Source organism: Cherax quadricarinatus, chromosome 69 (genome assembly GCF_038502225.1).
Source record: "Cherax quadricarinatus isolate ZL_2023a chromosome 69, ASM3850222v1, whole genome shotgun sequence".
In the NCBI taxonomy this organism is placed as follows: Eukaryota; Metazoa; Arthropoda; class Malacostraca; order Decapoda; family Parastacidae; genus Cherax; species Cherax quadricarinatus.
The window spans coordinates 2,472,877-2,488,367 of NC_091360.1; the positions used below are offsets into that span (position 1 = coordinate 2,472,877).

General features: G+C 37.9%; 1 protein-coding gene across 1 annotated transcript in view; it reads right to left on the reverse strand.

Annotated features, from left to right (window-relative positions):
* Window positions 1-2,150: 2,150 nt before the first annotated feature.
* Window positions 2,151-15,491, reverse strand: part of LOC128701862 (molt-inhibiting hormone) — a 24,331-nt gene continuing 10,990 nt past the window's right edge. Inside the window, exons 2-4 of the mRNA XM_053795815.2 lie at window positions 5,116-5,567; window positions 3,756-3,928; window positions 2,151-2,910 (exon numbers count right to left, since the gene is read on the reverse strand). Of these exons, the coding sequence (XP_053651790.2) occupies window positions 2,796-2,910; window positions 3,756-3,928; window positions 5,116-5,151 (324 nt within the window). The 5' untranslated portion in view covers window positions 5,152-5,567 and the 3' untranslated portion in view covers window positions 2,151-2,795. The remainder of the gene's footprint in view (window positions 2,911-3,755; window positions 3,929-5,115; window positions 5,568-15,491) is intronic.

The following is a 15,491-nucleotide window of genomic DNA, read 5'->3' on the forward strand; positions in this document are numbered from 1 at the left end:
CCTCTCACCACTGTTGCTTAACAAGCCACCCGCTCACCACTGTTGCATAACAGGCAACCCTCTCACCACTGTTGCTTAACAAGCCACCCTCTCACCACTGTTGCATAACAGGCAACCCTCTCACCACTGTTGCTTAACAAGCCACCCTCTCACCACTGTTGCTTAACAGGCAACCCTCTCACCACTGTTGCTTAACAGGCAACCCTCTCACCACTGTTGCTTAACAGGCAACCCTCTCACCACTGTTGCTTAACAGGCAACCCTCTCACCACTGTTGCTTAACAGGCAACCCTCTCACCACTGTTGCTTAACAGGCAACCCTCTCACCACTGTTGCTTAACAGGCAACCCTCTCACCACTGTTGCTTAACAGGCAACCCTCTCACCACTGTTGCTTAACAGGCAACCCTCTCACCACTGTTGCTTAACAAGCCACCCTCTCACCACTGGCACGTCGCTATTCTGACTTTATCATCAGTGACTCAATCTTATTATCTCGGAATCTTCACTTGAACTGAGAATGAGAACTCAACAGTTCTATCACACCTAAGCAGTTGTTCACATATTAACTTTTAATATTGCTTTATATATGCTAAGTCAGCTACTTTGATGGCATTAGGAAAATTTGTTAATTTAACTGAATTTTAAAGATAAATAAAGATTTTATTTAATGAGAACTTTTATGTTTTATATAACCAGCTTTTGTTCTTGGTATATTGTTCATTCGTATTTTAGTACTGATGAGACACTGAAAGGTTTAGAAATTATAAATAAATAAATAAAGATGTTTTTAGTGAGATGATGCATATGTCCTTCATATGTGTAAGAGTCCCAGAAAAGGCCACTGGTGAAATTTTACACACACACACACACACACACACACACACACACACACACACACACACACACACACACACACACACATACACACACACACATACACACATACACATACACATACACACACACACACAACCTGACGACACTGGAGGACAGGAGAGATAGGGGGGACATGATAACGACATACAAAATACTGAGAGGAATTGACAAGGTGGACAGAGACAGGATGTTCCAGAGATTGGACACAGTAACAAGGGGACACAGTTGGAAGCTGAAGACACAGATGAATCACAGGGATGTTAGGAAGTATTTCTTCAGCCACAGAGTAGTCAGTAAGTGGAATAGTTTGGGAAGCGATGTAGTGGAGGCAGGATCCATACATAGCTTTAAGCAGAGGTATGATAAAGCTCACGGCTCAGGGAGAGTGACCTAGTAGCGATCAGGGAAGAGGCGGGGCCAGGAGCTCGGACTCGACCCCCGCAGCCTCAACTAGGTGAGTACAACTAGGTGAGTACACACACACACCGGGCAAGACAACAGGGAAGTCTGCACATTCTAAGCTAAGATGTATTTTATTATGGCTGGTTGGTTAATGGGGTTGAAATCCAGTCGGCTATACTAGGGTCGTTAAGGCCCCATCGTAACTTCACCACCAGACATTAATACTTTAATCCCTAAAATAGTTATTAAAGTAAACTCTCAGCATATATACGCTGAGGGAAATATACCTCCTGGTGTATATATCCTCAGATTTCATTAAGTTGTTGAGAAGGGCAAAAAAATTAAAATACAAAGAAGATATAACTTGAATAACTTTATAATGAAAATTAAACTATACAATAAAAATCCATTTTTATTCATATATATATATATATATATATATATATATATATATATATATATATATATATATATATATATACATATATATATATATATATATATATATATATATATATTTTTTTATTCATATATATATATATATATATATATATATATATATATATATATATATATATATATATATATATATATATATATATACATATATATATATATGTATGTATATATATATATATATATATATATATATATATATATATATATATATATATATGTATGTATATATATATATATATATATATATATATATATATATATATATATATATATATATATATATATATATATATATATATATATATATATATATGTCCTAATTTATAATACTTTTAACAGATGGGAAATTAAACATTTTAAATATGAAGAGAATTAATGAATAATTAAAGTTGATAAAGAAAAGCATTATTATTATAGTTGGTAATTTTAATATGTTGATGAACTATGAATTTGATATGGATAAGAAATATAAATACAAGTGTAAATATGATAATTATCGATTTGCGTATTAAAAAGAAACAATAGAAGTGCGAGTGGACTGCGATATTTTTTGGGCAATAACAGAGAAAAATAAGCAATAATTTAAAGAATGTAAGAAGCGGTATTAAAAGGATACTTGAAAAATCTTTTCATAAGTAGTTGATGGTTATGATAAAATCTGAAGAGAAGGTATCCTCAAGCAACTGGGATTAACAATGATACTATCAACATAAGCACTATTCCTCTAACTACTAGGAAGTGGTTATAGAGATAGTTACTATTAGGTTCACCTAGAAATGTTGTATCATTTCCTCTCCAAATTGAGGGGTAGTTTGGAACTCTTATTTACGGTATTTCCAATTGGTTCCTATATATTTAAGTCTTTGTGAGAGGATCTTTCACAAAGATATAGCTTAGATGAAGAGTGAGTGCAGAAGAATTGGCACGGTCATAAACACATGTCTGTTGCAGAGTGATTTATGGTCAACCGACGGGTGTCCGTGAAACGGGATGTGTGATGCTTGTGAGAAGAGTTTCAGACCAACGGTACAACGGTAGCAAACGGCATGGATCTCATCACTTGCCTCCAGCGTTGAGAATGCCAACCCTTCTCATGAAATCAAAGAACTCATCCCCACGTTCAATAAGCTCCAGACACGACTTGAATGTGTCACTGGTGAAGCAGCCGCTCCTTGAAATAATACAAACAAATCAATTATTTAGTATATCCTCAAGACTCAAATCATCTCTACAAGGAAAACAATTAAATACAGGAATGAAAATTCCTAATTATGTGGATTTGGGAGAGGAAGTGAGATAAGGAATTCCAAACAAACTGTTGCACAGCTTCTGCAGCATTATTGTAATAATATCAATATCCTTAAATTGTTAAAATCTCACAATTCCCATTAATACTATTCATATTAGCAACATTTTGCAGTTTTAATTTAAGGACTAATTAGTGACATCAGGAATTGTATTAAAGAAGAACAATGAACGAAGTAGCACAAATAACCTTATTTGAAAATAATTAAATGGTATATAAGATGAGTACTGTATATATGGGTGCTGCAGTTGACTTTCTGTTTCACTGAAGAAGGTCTCGGAGTGAGCCGAAATATACAGTACACATCAGTCCTTGTATTTTATTCAAAACAAAATGAATTTAAATCAGTAGACCATGTTTCGTTTGGTCCTGGAGCATTATCAAGTCACGATTATTAGTTGGTAGTTATGAACTGTATTTACTGTAGATAGAGTCATAGTAGTGACTCTCATTCTTCATTGTGCTTTGCTCCCGCGTGGGTTAGTTTGTGTCAATAAATACCGCCTGTACTGTGTTACTTGTTAAATATCATCTGTACTGTGTGATTTGTTAAGTACCACATGTACTGTGTGACTTATTAAATACTACATGTGCCTGTGACTTATTAATGGTCCGAATTTGACGGAAATGCCACATAAGATTCAGTCACTCAAGTGCTGCTTATCTGTGTATCGTGTGTTAATAACTTGTGTGGACAGATGATTACTCACCTGCAGTCAACCTCTATTTCAGGATCTCTGAGGACATTATAGCAGTCTCCACATACTCTCAACAACATGGTGTGTATATGTCTGTTGCCCATGGCTCCAGGACAGTCGTCCGTTAACGTTGGCGTTGTCTGGTGAACAAGAAGACCCACCACCATCACTATCAGCCACGGCCTCTGGAAAGGTTAGATATACAGTTACTGTAATACTCATGCTTGACTTAGTACCAATGCTTAACTTAGCTCTATGCTACAATGCAGTATATCTTATTCACATAGTTGTAGATGTACCGAATTCTGTTTATTAAAAAACATGGATCATAGTGTGATGTACAGTTTTTTTCCTGCGTAATGCGAGGCATATTTTTTTTTGTGATGTGTTCTTGACATTTATTATGATAATTAGGCCCTTCTTTTTTAGGGAAGATGATTTATTTACCATCCTAGACACATCATACATTGGGTACTTTATAAAGTATTTAGTGCAAGCACTTAGTCCTTCCCTGGACAAACACCTTCAGAGAATTAATAACACCACAGAGGTTTGGGAGCAGAATAGCTCCCGACTTCACAGGATTTATTTCCAAGGAAAAACTGACTGGACTAAACTTGAATGCCTTGGAAACAAAAATATCAGAAGTGGCCAGTTGACCTTCTATAAAATAATCAGAGGCTATGAAGGGGCGACTATGGATAAAGAAACTGACCAGGGGCAAAATAACATATGTATAGAAGCAAAAAAACGAGAATGCACCAGACAGATGATAAAAAATTCTTCTCTAGTTTCAACGTGGTTAAGAAGTACAGTGATCTGGATAAGGAAGTGGTGAAGGCAGACTCTGCATGAAGTTTCAAGCTCAGGTACGATAGGATTAAAAAAGCTAGGGCAAAAGTCCTAGAGGGACTAGGAGCTGTAGCACGCACATCCACACCCACGCACACCCACACCCACACACACACACACACACACACATACACACACAGTGAAGATCAGTGAAGAGGCGGGGCCAGGAGCTCGGACTCGACCCCCGCAACCTCAACTAGGTGAGTACACGCGCAAAGGTTTGCAACAAGACTAGTCCCAGAGCTAATGGGCATGTCCTACGAGGAGAAGTTAAGGGAAATCGACCTGACGACACTGGAGGACAGGAGAGATGGGGGATGGGGGGATTTAGTATTAGCAAGTCTTCGACACTACTACTTTATAATCGATATTGTTATGAAATATAAAATCCTGGACAACCGGTTCGATCCCCAGTACTCTTTAGCAATGGTGAATGAAAGAGGATTGTCTTAATAACATATGCAAAACATTTTTACCTCTAAACATATTGTTTACGTGAGTGAGAATAATCTGTACAAACCAGCGCAGAGCAAGACTGAGTTGCGTGTTTAACCATCTCTTGAGACACTTGGAGACACAGTGTTATCCTCTCTGCTTGTTACTCTCGTATCCTTACTTAGTTTCTCGGAACTCAGAGAGAAATCCAAATGTTTTTATTTTCTTGAGATGCCAGTACAGTGACGAGTGGAGCTCTGAAGAGGAATCCTCGGGCTTTCAAGAGACTGACGATAATACACCAGGAATGTAAGTGTTGGCAGTGATGTTCAAAGTATGTCTGTCTCGTTCACGTCAATCCTAACACCTGGGTGAACAAGACACTCGTCTGGCGTGAGTCTGGGAGAAGAGTGGCAGTGAAGAAGCAAGGAGAAAGGAGGAGCTTGTTCAGCTTCCTCTGAGGATGATGCTGGTGGTGATGATGATATTCCTGGAGTCATCTCTTATATGAAGCCACTCGTGTCGTTGGCGTAATTCCTGTGAATGCAAAAATAGAGCTGTTATAGACACGCTGGTGATTATGCTTTTGAAAATTGAATGTAACCTGACTGCTTTTTTCCCCCACAAATCTACACACACATTTACTAAAATTTCTTTTGAAAATAAATGCTTTTCAAAAATAATTTTATATAAAAAAAATCTCATGTTGAATGACTTTATGACCCAGCGGTTCATGAGGGTTGGAAATTTTGATCATAATCTGGTGGGCATAATGACGGTCTTCGTGAGAATGATGAAATGTATCATTCGTAAATTACCAATAATTATTGTTATATCGATGGGTAAGGGGTAAGCCCATAGGGGTACAGCATCTCCTGGAGAATGGAAAGTAAAAAGGCTTGATCCGAGAAAGAGAAAGTTAGCTCTATTTTTGTGAGTCAAGAGCCCTTCGTCCCTTGAAGGATGACTGGCGGAATCCAATTTATTCAAGGATTTTGCAGATTAAAAATGTACCTCATATCTTTCTTTATGTTTCCTCTCCCTGAAGTTGGAGTCTTGATGCTTACGAAGGGCTCTTGATCTAAGGCATGAGCTCTTCCGTCCACTTAGCCGGATCAAACATGACTATCTCCTATTTTCCAAGCACTGCTTTGCCCATACGGATTTAGTGTTTCTCTTCTTATATATTAATAATAGTGTGTCTCAGGAACACGTCAAAATGACATGTAAATTTTATTACCAATACCAACAACCAGTATACATTCCATGCATGTAAACATACATGCATGGAATATATACAGTGTGTGTGTGTGTGTGTGTGTGTGTGTGTGTGTGTGTGTGTGTGTGTGTGTGTGTGTGTGTATGTATGTGTGTATTTGTGTACACTGTGTGAATTAATATGTACTCGCATTTTTATACACACTCATCTGAATTTCCTTGTAATTTATTAACACTTCTTGCCTAAATAACAAGAAAAGGCACAATACCGTGACTGGAACGATACACAAATAACCCGCACATAGAAGAGAGGAGCTTACGACGACGTTTCGGTCCGACTTGGACCATTTACAAAGTCACACTAACCAGAAGTGGAGCAGGACGGCTCCACTATGTAGTGTTTCCTTTCGGTTTCATGGTAAGTAGAAGAGAACCGTCTTCCTTAAGCAATGTTTGTCGTAGAAGACGACTAAAATGCCGGTAGCATGGGGCAACTTACCCCTTTATTAGTATCAGTTAGGAGAATTAAAAAGGCATAATACCGTGCCTAGACTAATACGCAAATAACCCGCTCACGACGACGTTTGGGTACGAATTGGACCATTAATAGGACCGAAATGTTTTCGTAAGTTTCAGTCTCCTATGTTTCAATTATTTAAATGTTATGATAGAAATTAAGCTGAATATTCCAACACTGATTGGAAAAATGTCGACATGGACGAGAAAATGGGGTTATATCGGAGTGCATTGAGAGGAAAGAAGCGAAAGCATGAGTAGCGATGATATTAAATGATCAGCTTCGGGAAGGAAGAATGGGTTATGAGAATTTAAATTCATGAAATATGTGCTTATGAGTTTGAAGCGAAACGTGTGATATAGAATTGTTTATGTGCCTGAGGACTACAGATGCGTAGAGAAAAGACATGTTTTGGAAGGTGTTAAGCGAAAGTTTAGGGAATCACTAAGCGAGAGGAATTGTTGTGAGTGATTTAGATGCTGATGTGGAAGAGACTGTTGTAGAAGGGACAGTAAGAATATTTGTAGTTCCAGGGGATCAATGATACCTGGGGCCTCTAACTGAACAAGGCCTAGGAAGAGGTAATGCTTACTGAAAATAAAAAGAATGAATTAGTTTACGAAATATGCTGAAGTGAGGACTGACTGAAGTTTGCTGGACTATGTATTAGTGTATAGAAGATTGATGAGTAGGCTTTTGGATGTGCATGGTTGCACAAGAGCCATTGATATGTCAGATCATTTTTAGTGGTAACTGGAGTAAGAATGAAAGACAGATTAAAACAATGAGAACGAGATAATGGCGGAGGGGGTAAGAGAGAAATGAGGATAACTGGACTAAACAAGGCAGTTAGTGGGAGAAAAAGGAACAGTTGGTAATAAGGTAGGGCAGAGAGAAAGAGAGTACTGAAAATGAGAAGGTCGAAGAGGTATAGAAAGGATTTAAGAATACAGTGTTAGGGTGTCCAGCTGAGGTTTGTGGGTATTCGAGGGTGGGGATGCTGGTGGGAAGAGGAATGATTCTTGGAGAACTGATATAAACAGCGTGCTATGGGAGAGAAGTTAGCCTAGGTCAAGAGTGGAAACACTAGGACGTGTTTCCTTAAGACACCTACTGTCCCTGTTCACCTATCAGTAAAATAGGTACCTGGGTGTTAGTCAACTGGTTTGAGTCACATCCTGAGGAAAAAAAATGACCTAATTTTCCCGAAATACTCTGCATAACAAGCGGCTTTCTATATAGTAGTATGTCATTGACATCATCTAGGCCTGTATACTTTGTACATGTGCTTGTAGAAATAATAGGTTATTATTATTATTATTATTATTATTATTATTATTATTATTATTACGAGAAGCTCTTACAATATAAAATGATATCTGGAAAGCATAAAATATGGATAGACAAAATGAAATAACTGAGCTGAGAAGGAGTGGAAAAATGACAATCATGGAGTGAACAGACGAGTCTTAAATTGAGATGTTAAAAGCAGGTGGGGATATAATTTTGAAGTGCTTGGAACATTTGTTTAAAATATGCAAGAAAGACTTGAAAGTATCTAAAGATAGGCAAGAAACATGCATAGTAGAAAGGGGGACAAGAGAGAGGGAGTAAGAAATATATGGAAATAATCTTTTCATAAAATTATTAAAAGAATTAGTGGTAAAGCAGAAAGTAGGATGAAAGGTGGTGAGGAGAAGCAAATTTTTAAATGTGGAGTGTGTTGCTGGTGGAGTTATTCCCATACTATTAATGTGGAGTGTGTTGTTGGTGGAGTTATTCCCACACTATTAATGAGAAATGTGTTGTTGGTGGAGTTATTCCCACACTATTAATAGTGTGATGGTCGTGGAGGAATTTTTACCCTTTTGATGTGGAGTGTGTTACTGGTGGAGGAATTTTCTTCCCTTTTATGATTCTGATGTATGTGGAAGATGTTGATGTTGTTAGAGGAGGAGGATGTACTACCACACTAGAGGTTCCTTTCCCCAGGAACAGTGTAATTGGTCAGTCACTAAATGTACCCTTCAGGGACTGGCTGACTGGCGGACTCCACAGTTTCGTCCTGGGACTCTCTGACGCCACACAATTGCAGAGGTCAGGGCCCATTGATGTACAATTCACAGTCCACTAAGCTCTAATAACAAGACCCGGTCTTGTCTTGCTCTAATATTATTCTCCTTGTCTGTGTGACTCCTCACGATATGCTAAAATATATGAAAAAAAAGTATGAAGAATTGTGATGGAGACGACGAAGTACTTTTTTCCTAATGCACGAAAAATTATACGATATAATTATCTTACATAAAAAAAAGTCAGGCATTTTAGCAAATTAATCCGTTCGTTAATACATATTTCCTGAATCGCTTAAAGCATAACGGGTTAAAACACACTGAGAATTATTTTTTTGTGCTTAAAATGCAGATTAGCGAATGATATTACTTGAACATTATGATCAATTTTGTGTTCTTCAAAACATCACTTCAGCTCAGTAACAGTTTGCTAAAACTGCACTCTCCAGTGACAAGAACTTGAGGAGAAAAGTAGCAAGAGAGAACTGAGTAGAAATGAATTAAGATCCAATTACTTTAGGCGTCTAGCTGACGTGAGACCCAGGGATACCATGTATTATATGGGGTCTTTGCTGGAACGAAGGCGACCTCCGTGATTCATCTGGACTCACGCTCTCTTCCCGACCTCCAGGCGCCGCTAATTCTCATCAGGAATCCTTATGATCGATGTCTTCCGTAAGTTATTTATAAGTCTCTGCGTGATTGTGGAGGGCGACGCTCTGGCGGCGGGAACTAGAGTCAGAGTGAAGCCTCACACACCTGTTGCCTGCGTTATGAAAGAAATGAACCTTCGCACACCTGCTGCCTGAGTTATGTGAGGATTGAAGCCTCACACATACCTGCTGCCTGAGTTATGTGAGGATTGAAGCCTCACACATACCTGCTGCCTGAGTTATGCGAGGATTGAAGCCTCGCACATACCTGCTGCCTGAGTTATGTGAAGATTGAAGCCTCACACATATGAGACGACTGAATCCTCATACCGGCTCCTGTTTTATTAGAAGACTGAAGCCACACTCATTTGATCCCTAAGTTATGAGAGAATTAATGTCTCACACATTTATTGCCTGAGTTATAAGACAATTGAAGCCTGACACTTCTTCTTCTTCTTGGAGATAAATGTGTATAATTCTGACACGACGGAAAAGGAGACAGAAATGCAGTACAATATGTGTCTTTATTGACTACGTTTCGCCCACACAGTTGGGCGAAACGTCACAAACAGATCTGTTTGTGATATTATAGAGCCCATTATGTGGGCGAAAAGGTGTCAATAAAGGATCTAGTTTTCCATTTTCTTCGTCCTTTTTCCTCTGTTGCTGAAGGAGAGGTAGCGTGCCCTCGGCATACAATCGAGAGGACCCGGAAACAAGCCCTGGCAGGGTGGGGCTTTTGAGGAAGTCAAATTGCTCATATCTCAATTGGTAGAGGAGTTAGCTAACAGTGAGGGAACGTGTTGTGACCTTCGGAACGTGTTTTGACCTTCGGAACGTGTTTTGACCTTCGGAACGTATTTTGACCTTCGGAACGTATTTTGACCTTCGGAACGTGTTTTGACCTTCGGAACGTATTTTGACCTTCGGAACGTATTTTGACCTTCGGAACGTATTTTGACCTTCGGATACTAATGGATATAAGTTACTTTGTGTGACTTTTTTTTGGGTTATCCTAGGTAATTTACACTATCTATGATAATTGTACTTATGTGTATCAGTGCCTAAATAGACTTACTCCTGCTGCATCTGTTCACTTAACAGTAAATAGGTGCCTGGGTGTTAGGCGACTGGTGTGTGTAGCATCCTGGGGAATAGCATGTCTAGTTAGGTACAGGTACACATAAATACAGTTACATAAATTATCATACATACTTACATATTTGTAAATTACCTAAGATAACCCCCAAAAAAGTCTTATTTCCTCATTAAAAGTAAGTCACTCTGATGGCATGACTTTACTGAGTTATCCTGAGTTATTAACTCTCCGGATTAATAATCCGAATATAATCTTAAAGGGCCTCTGTGGAAATAAGCCACTTTGTCTGACTGTTCTGTGTTATCCTGGGTAATTTACACATATGTTAAACTATGTATGATAATTATACATATGATAATTACACTTAAATGTACCTGGTAGGTAAAAATCGCGCTTCACACGCTGAGGTGTCCGGGTTCGCTCCCTGGCAAGGGTAGAAACACTGGGCGTGTTTCCTTACACCTGTTGTCCCTGTTCACTCATCAGTAAAATAGATACCCGGGTGTTAGTGGATTGGAGTGGGTCGCATCCTGGGACAAAATTAACCTAGTTTGACCGAAATGTTCTGTATAACAACGGACTTTCTATATAGTAGTATGTCATTGATGCCAACTAGACCTATTTACCTTGTACATGTACTTGTAGAAATGAAGATATTATTATTATTATTACTTACCTACTAAAGGTCACGTCCTCTGTATACTAACTTATTTTGCTTTCATCGAAGTCTGCCCAATGTTTGTCGCGTTTTCTTCAATACAACAGAAAAAGCATTGAATTTTGATTATAGACTTAACTATATTAGGAGATGATAAGACTTATCTCAAATAATTAACCCAGGAGAATTAATGTCCTAGTATAACTAGAAAAAAAATTAAGCAGTGTAGTTTATTTCTTCTGGGATCCTTCACGTTCTCTCTTCCAGGATGAGACACAGCTTAGTTTAATATGTTTATTATGCACCCCATTCGAATCCTGTGGGCGGTAGTCAAAAGATTAGAGGTACATAATGGGTCCAGGGACTGGGCCCCAAAGTTTTGATAGCAGAGCAAGTTACAAAGGTAATGAACTCCAGGTAGACCTGGTTACAATTATGACAAGTTACAAAGGCATTTACAGACTACAGAGGTACTTAATGGGTCCAGGGACTGGGCCCCCAAAGTTTTGATAGCTGAACTAGGTACAAAGGTAATGAACTCACATGTTACAAAGGTAATGAATCATGTAAGTAAATTTACTTACTTATGTTTATAGATGGCTACAATCATGAACAAATTATAGAGTAATGAGCAATTCACACGTCCACACCCGGTCACAACTGCAATGAGTTATTGGTGTAAATATTAATTGTTGGGACACACACATACACATGCATGTAAAGAAACTAGAGAAAGTGCAAAGGTTTGTAACAATACTAGTTCCAGAGCTAAGAGGTATGTCCTACGAGGAGAGGTTAAGGGAAATCAACCTGACGACACTGGAGGACAGGAGAGATAGGGGGGACATGATAACGACATACAAAATACTGAGAGGAATTGACAAGGTGGACAAAGGCAGGATGTTCCAGAGATGGGACACATCAACAAGGGGACACAGCTGGAAGTTGACGACACAGATGAATCACAGGGATGTTAGGAAGTATTTCCTCAGCCACAGAGTAGTCAGTAAGTGGAATAGTTTGGGAAGCGATGTAGTGGAGGCAGGATCCATACATAGTTTTAAGTAGAGGTATGATAAAGCACACGGTTCAGGGAGAGTGACCTAGTAGCGACCAGTGAAGAGGCGGGGCCAGGAGCTTGGACTCGACCCCTTCAACCTCAACTAGGTGAGTACAACTAGGTGAGTACATACACACACGCACTAGGTGGGTACACACACACACACACTAGGTGAGTACACACACACACACTAGGTGAGTACACACACACACAAACACACACACACACACACACACACACACTAGGTGAGCACACACACACACACACACACACACACACACACACACACACACACACACACACACACACACACACACACACACACACACACACAACAGACTGTTTCGTTGGTTAATTGGGTTTGAAATCAATCTACCATTCAAGGGTTATTATCAGTCCCCACAGATCACATAATAAATTTATGCATCATCACCAGTACCGCGACGGATGAGCTCAAGGCGGCCAGAATCACTGCAAGGTTCAAGAAGAACAGTCCACAAACAACCCGCACTAAAGAAACTTACGTCCTACCTAAACAGTTGGTCCGAGGTCAACAGATATAATAATAATAATAATAATAATAATAATAATAATAATAATAATAATAATAATAATAATAAAAATATCTTTATATCTACAAGTACATGCGCAAGGTATACAGTCCTAGCTGACATCAGTGACATACTACTATATAGAAAGCCGCATGTTATGCTGAGCATTTCGGGCAAATTAAGTCAGTTTTGTCCCAGGATGCGACCCACACCAGTCGACTTACACCCAGGTACCTATTTTACTGATGGGGAACATAGTTAAAAACTATAGCATCCTCCACAGTTATCAACCCACTTTCAGATCTTATCGGTTTTCTAATTAAATAATCTGTTGCGTTAACTGAGAACGTAAGTGCCAATAGGGAATCTCACTGGTATGGTGACCTCACACTTTCAAAAGGCATTTCATTCACTGATCCTTAGTACATTATGTAAGAAACTACAAGTTATCGGCATTGGTTCTCTAGACTGGTTTAAATTATACATGAACACCAGTAAATAAATTGTCAAGATCAGTAAAGCGGAATCAGAACACTAGACGACAATATGTGGAATTCCTCAAGGAAGTATTTTGAGACCCCTATTATTACTGTATCACATAAATGATATGCTCATTAAGGTTAAGTGAAAACTTTTGCTGTATGTAGATAACAGTGATCCCTATGTCTCAAGTAAAGACCCAAAGGATATATCTAATGTACTGTCACTCCAGCCAGATAGCAGATAAACTGTCGCTATCAATGCATCGCTTCACTCCACTTTCTGTTTCTTGTGCCCCTACTATCACTACTACTACTACTACTACTACTACTACTACTACTATTACTATTACTACTACTACTGCCACTTTCAACATTACCTACACCACTACTATCTCCACTTTTTTCTCTCTCCTCTTTGTCCCCTCCCTGCTCTCCACTCGTATATATACTGTCTCCCTCACCTTCGTGTGTTAGTGTGTGACCAGTTAATGGTTAAAGTCGGACCAAAACGTTGTCATAAGATTCATTTTTGGGCGGGTTGCTCGTGTATCGCCACACTTACGAAAATCAAAAGCCATGTTATTTGGCCAAAGGTAAATTAAAAAGGGTAAATACTTTTAACGTACCGTGTAACGAGTACCCATCACAAGAACACCGTCTGTGAAATATCTGGGAATACCCTTTGATCCATGCATGCCAGGTGATTGACAATGAACAATGTACTGAGAAAAGTAAATGCCAGTTTAAAGATCTTACATAGACAGGCAGACAAGACCCATATCTAACTCTTGTACAATGTCATGCCATTTTTTTTTTTTTTGCTCTTCATGGTACTCTGCTCTAACAAAAGAACTGAAAGAAGAATAATTTATCCAGAACAAGATGACGGGATTAATCCTGGACCTGTTCAAAGAGAGCATGTAAGCCAGGATGAATTACATCTACAGGAAATTATTAAAATTTCAGAAAGGGTAAAACAGATGAAGCTCGGTCATGTATACAAAATCGCTAACAACCAATGTCTAGAAAATTTAGCTGAAAATTTTGTCAAGGTTAGGAGCACAATTTGAAGTATCTACAGAAAACGGCCAGGATTCAAACACGTTATATTTATACAGCAATAAAGGAGTGGAATTGTTGCCTGATCACGTCAATGCCAGTCTTAATATAAGCCAATTTAGGAAGAGAAGTAAAGAGTACCTGATAAATGAAGCAACAGAAAAGGAGGTATGTGATTTCTTGTATAGTTAATAATCTTGTAGATGTTATTACTAAACTGATTATATTTTCATTTTAATACTCATGTATTTCATTGTCATGTAATTAATTTATTCAGTTCATTTTTTTAGTCGAAAACGATAACTAATTTTTACTGTACCAAATAGTTATGCTATACAAGGACCACAATGAAAATAAGTCATTTTGTCTGACTTTTCTGGGTTATTAATAATAATTTTTAACACACATGCATGTTAGATAATTATGCAAATTTGTCAGATAACCTTACTTACTAACTTGTTTATTTTACTTACTTTAATTACTTATTAAGACTATCAGTAACCTATTCAGTATTTTTCACCAGTCACGAATACTTTAATCCCTAAAATACGTAATACTTTAATCCCTAAAATACGGAATACTTCAATCCCTAAAATACGGAATACTTCAATCCCTAAAATACGGAATACTTCAATCCCTAAAATACGGAATACTTCAATCCCTAAAATACGGAATACTTCAATCCCTAAAATACGGATTACAGTGAAATCTCTGCGTAAATAAACTAAGAGGCATACACTTCTTGGTGTATATATCCACAACACTCGACTGACTTCTATTACTCTTCTTTCTGAATTAATTCACCTAAAAGTTACAATATTAGACAGTTGTAAAAACCTAAACATAAGAATTGAATCTAAAGAAAAACTTACTGAAGTTTAGACTTCTCCTTAAAACATATGGCAATTAATATTATAATAATAATAATAATAATAATAATATTCCTAATAATAATAATAAATAATAATAATAATCAGTAACACTCAAACCTCTCATCAGGTATCAAAAGTCAAAACTCAAAATTATGATTTCAGGGAACATGCAATTGATAATTGAGTCAGTAAAACTTCCAAAAAAAAAGCCTATTTATTT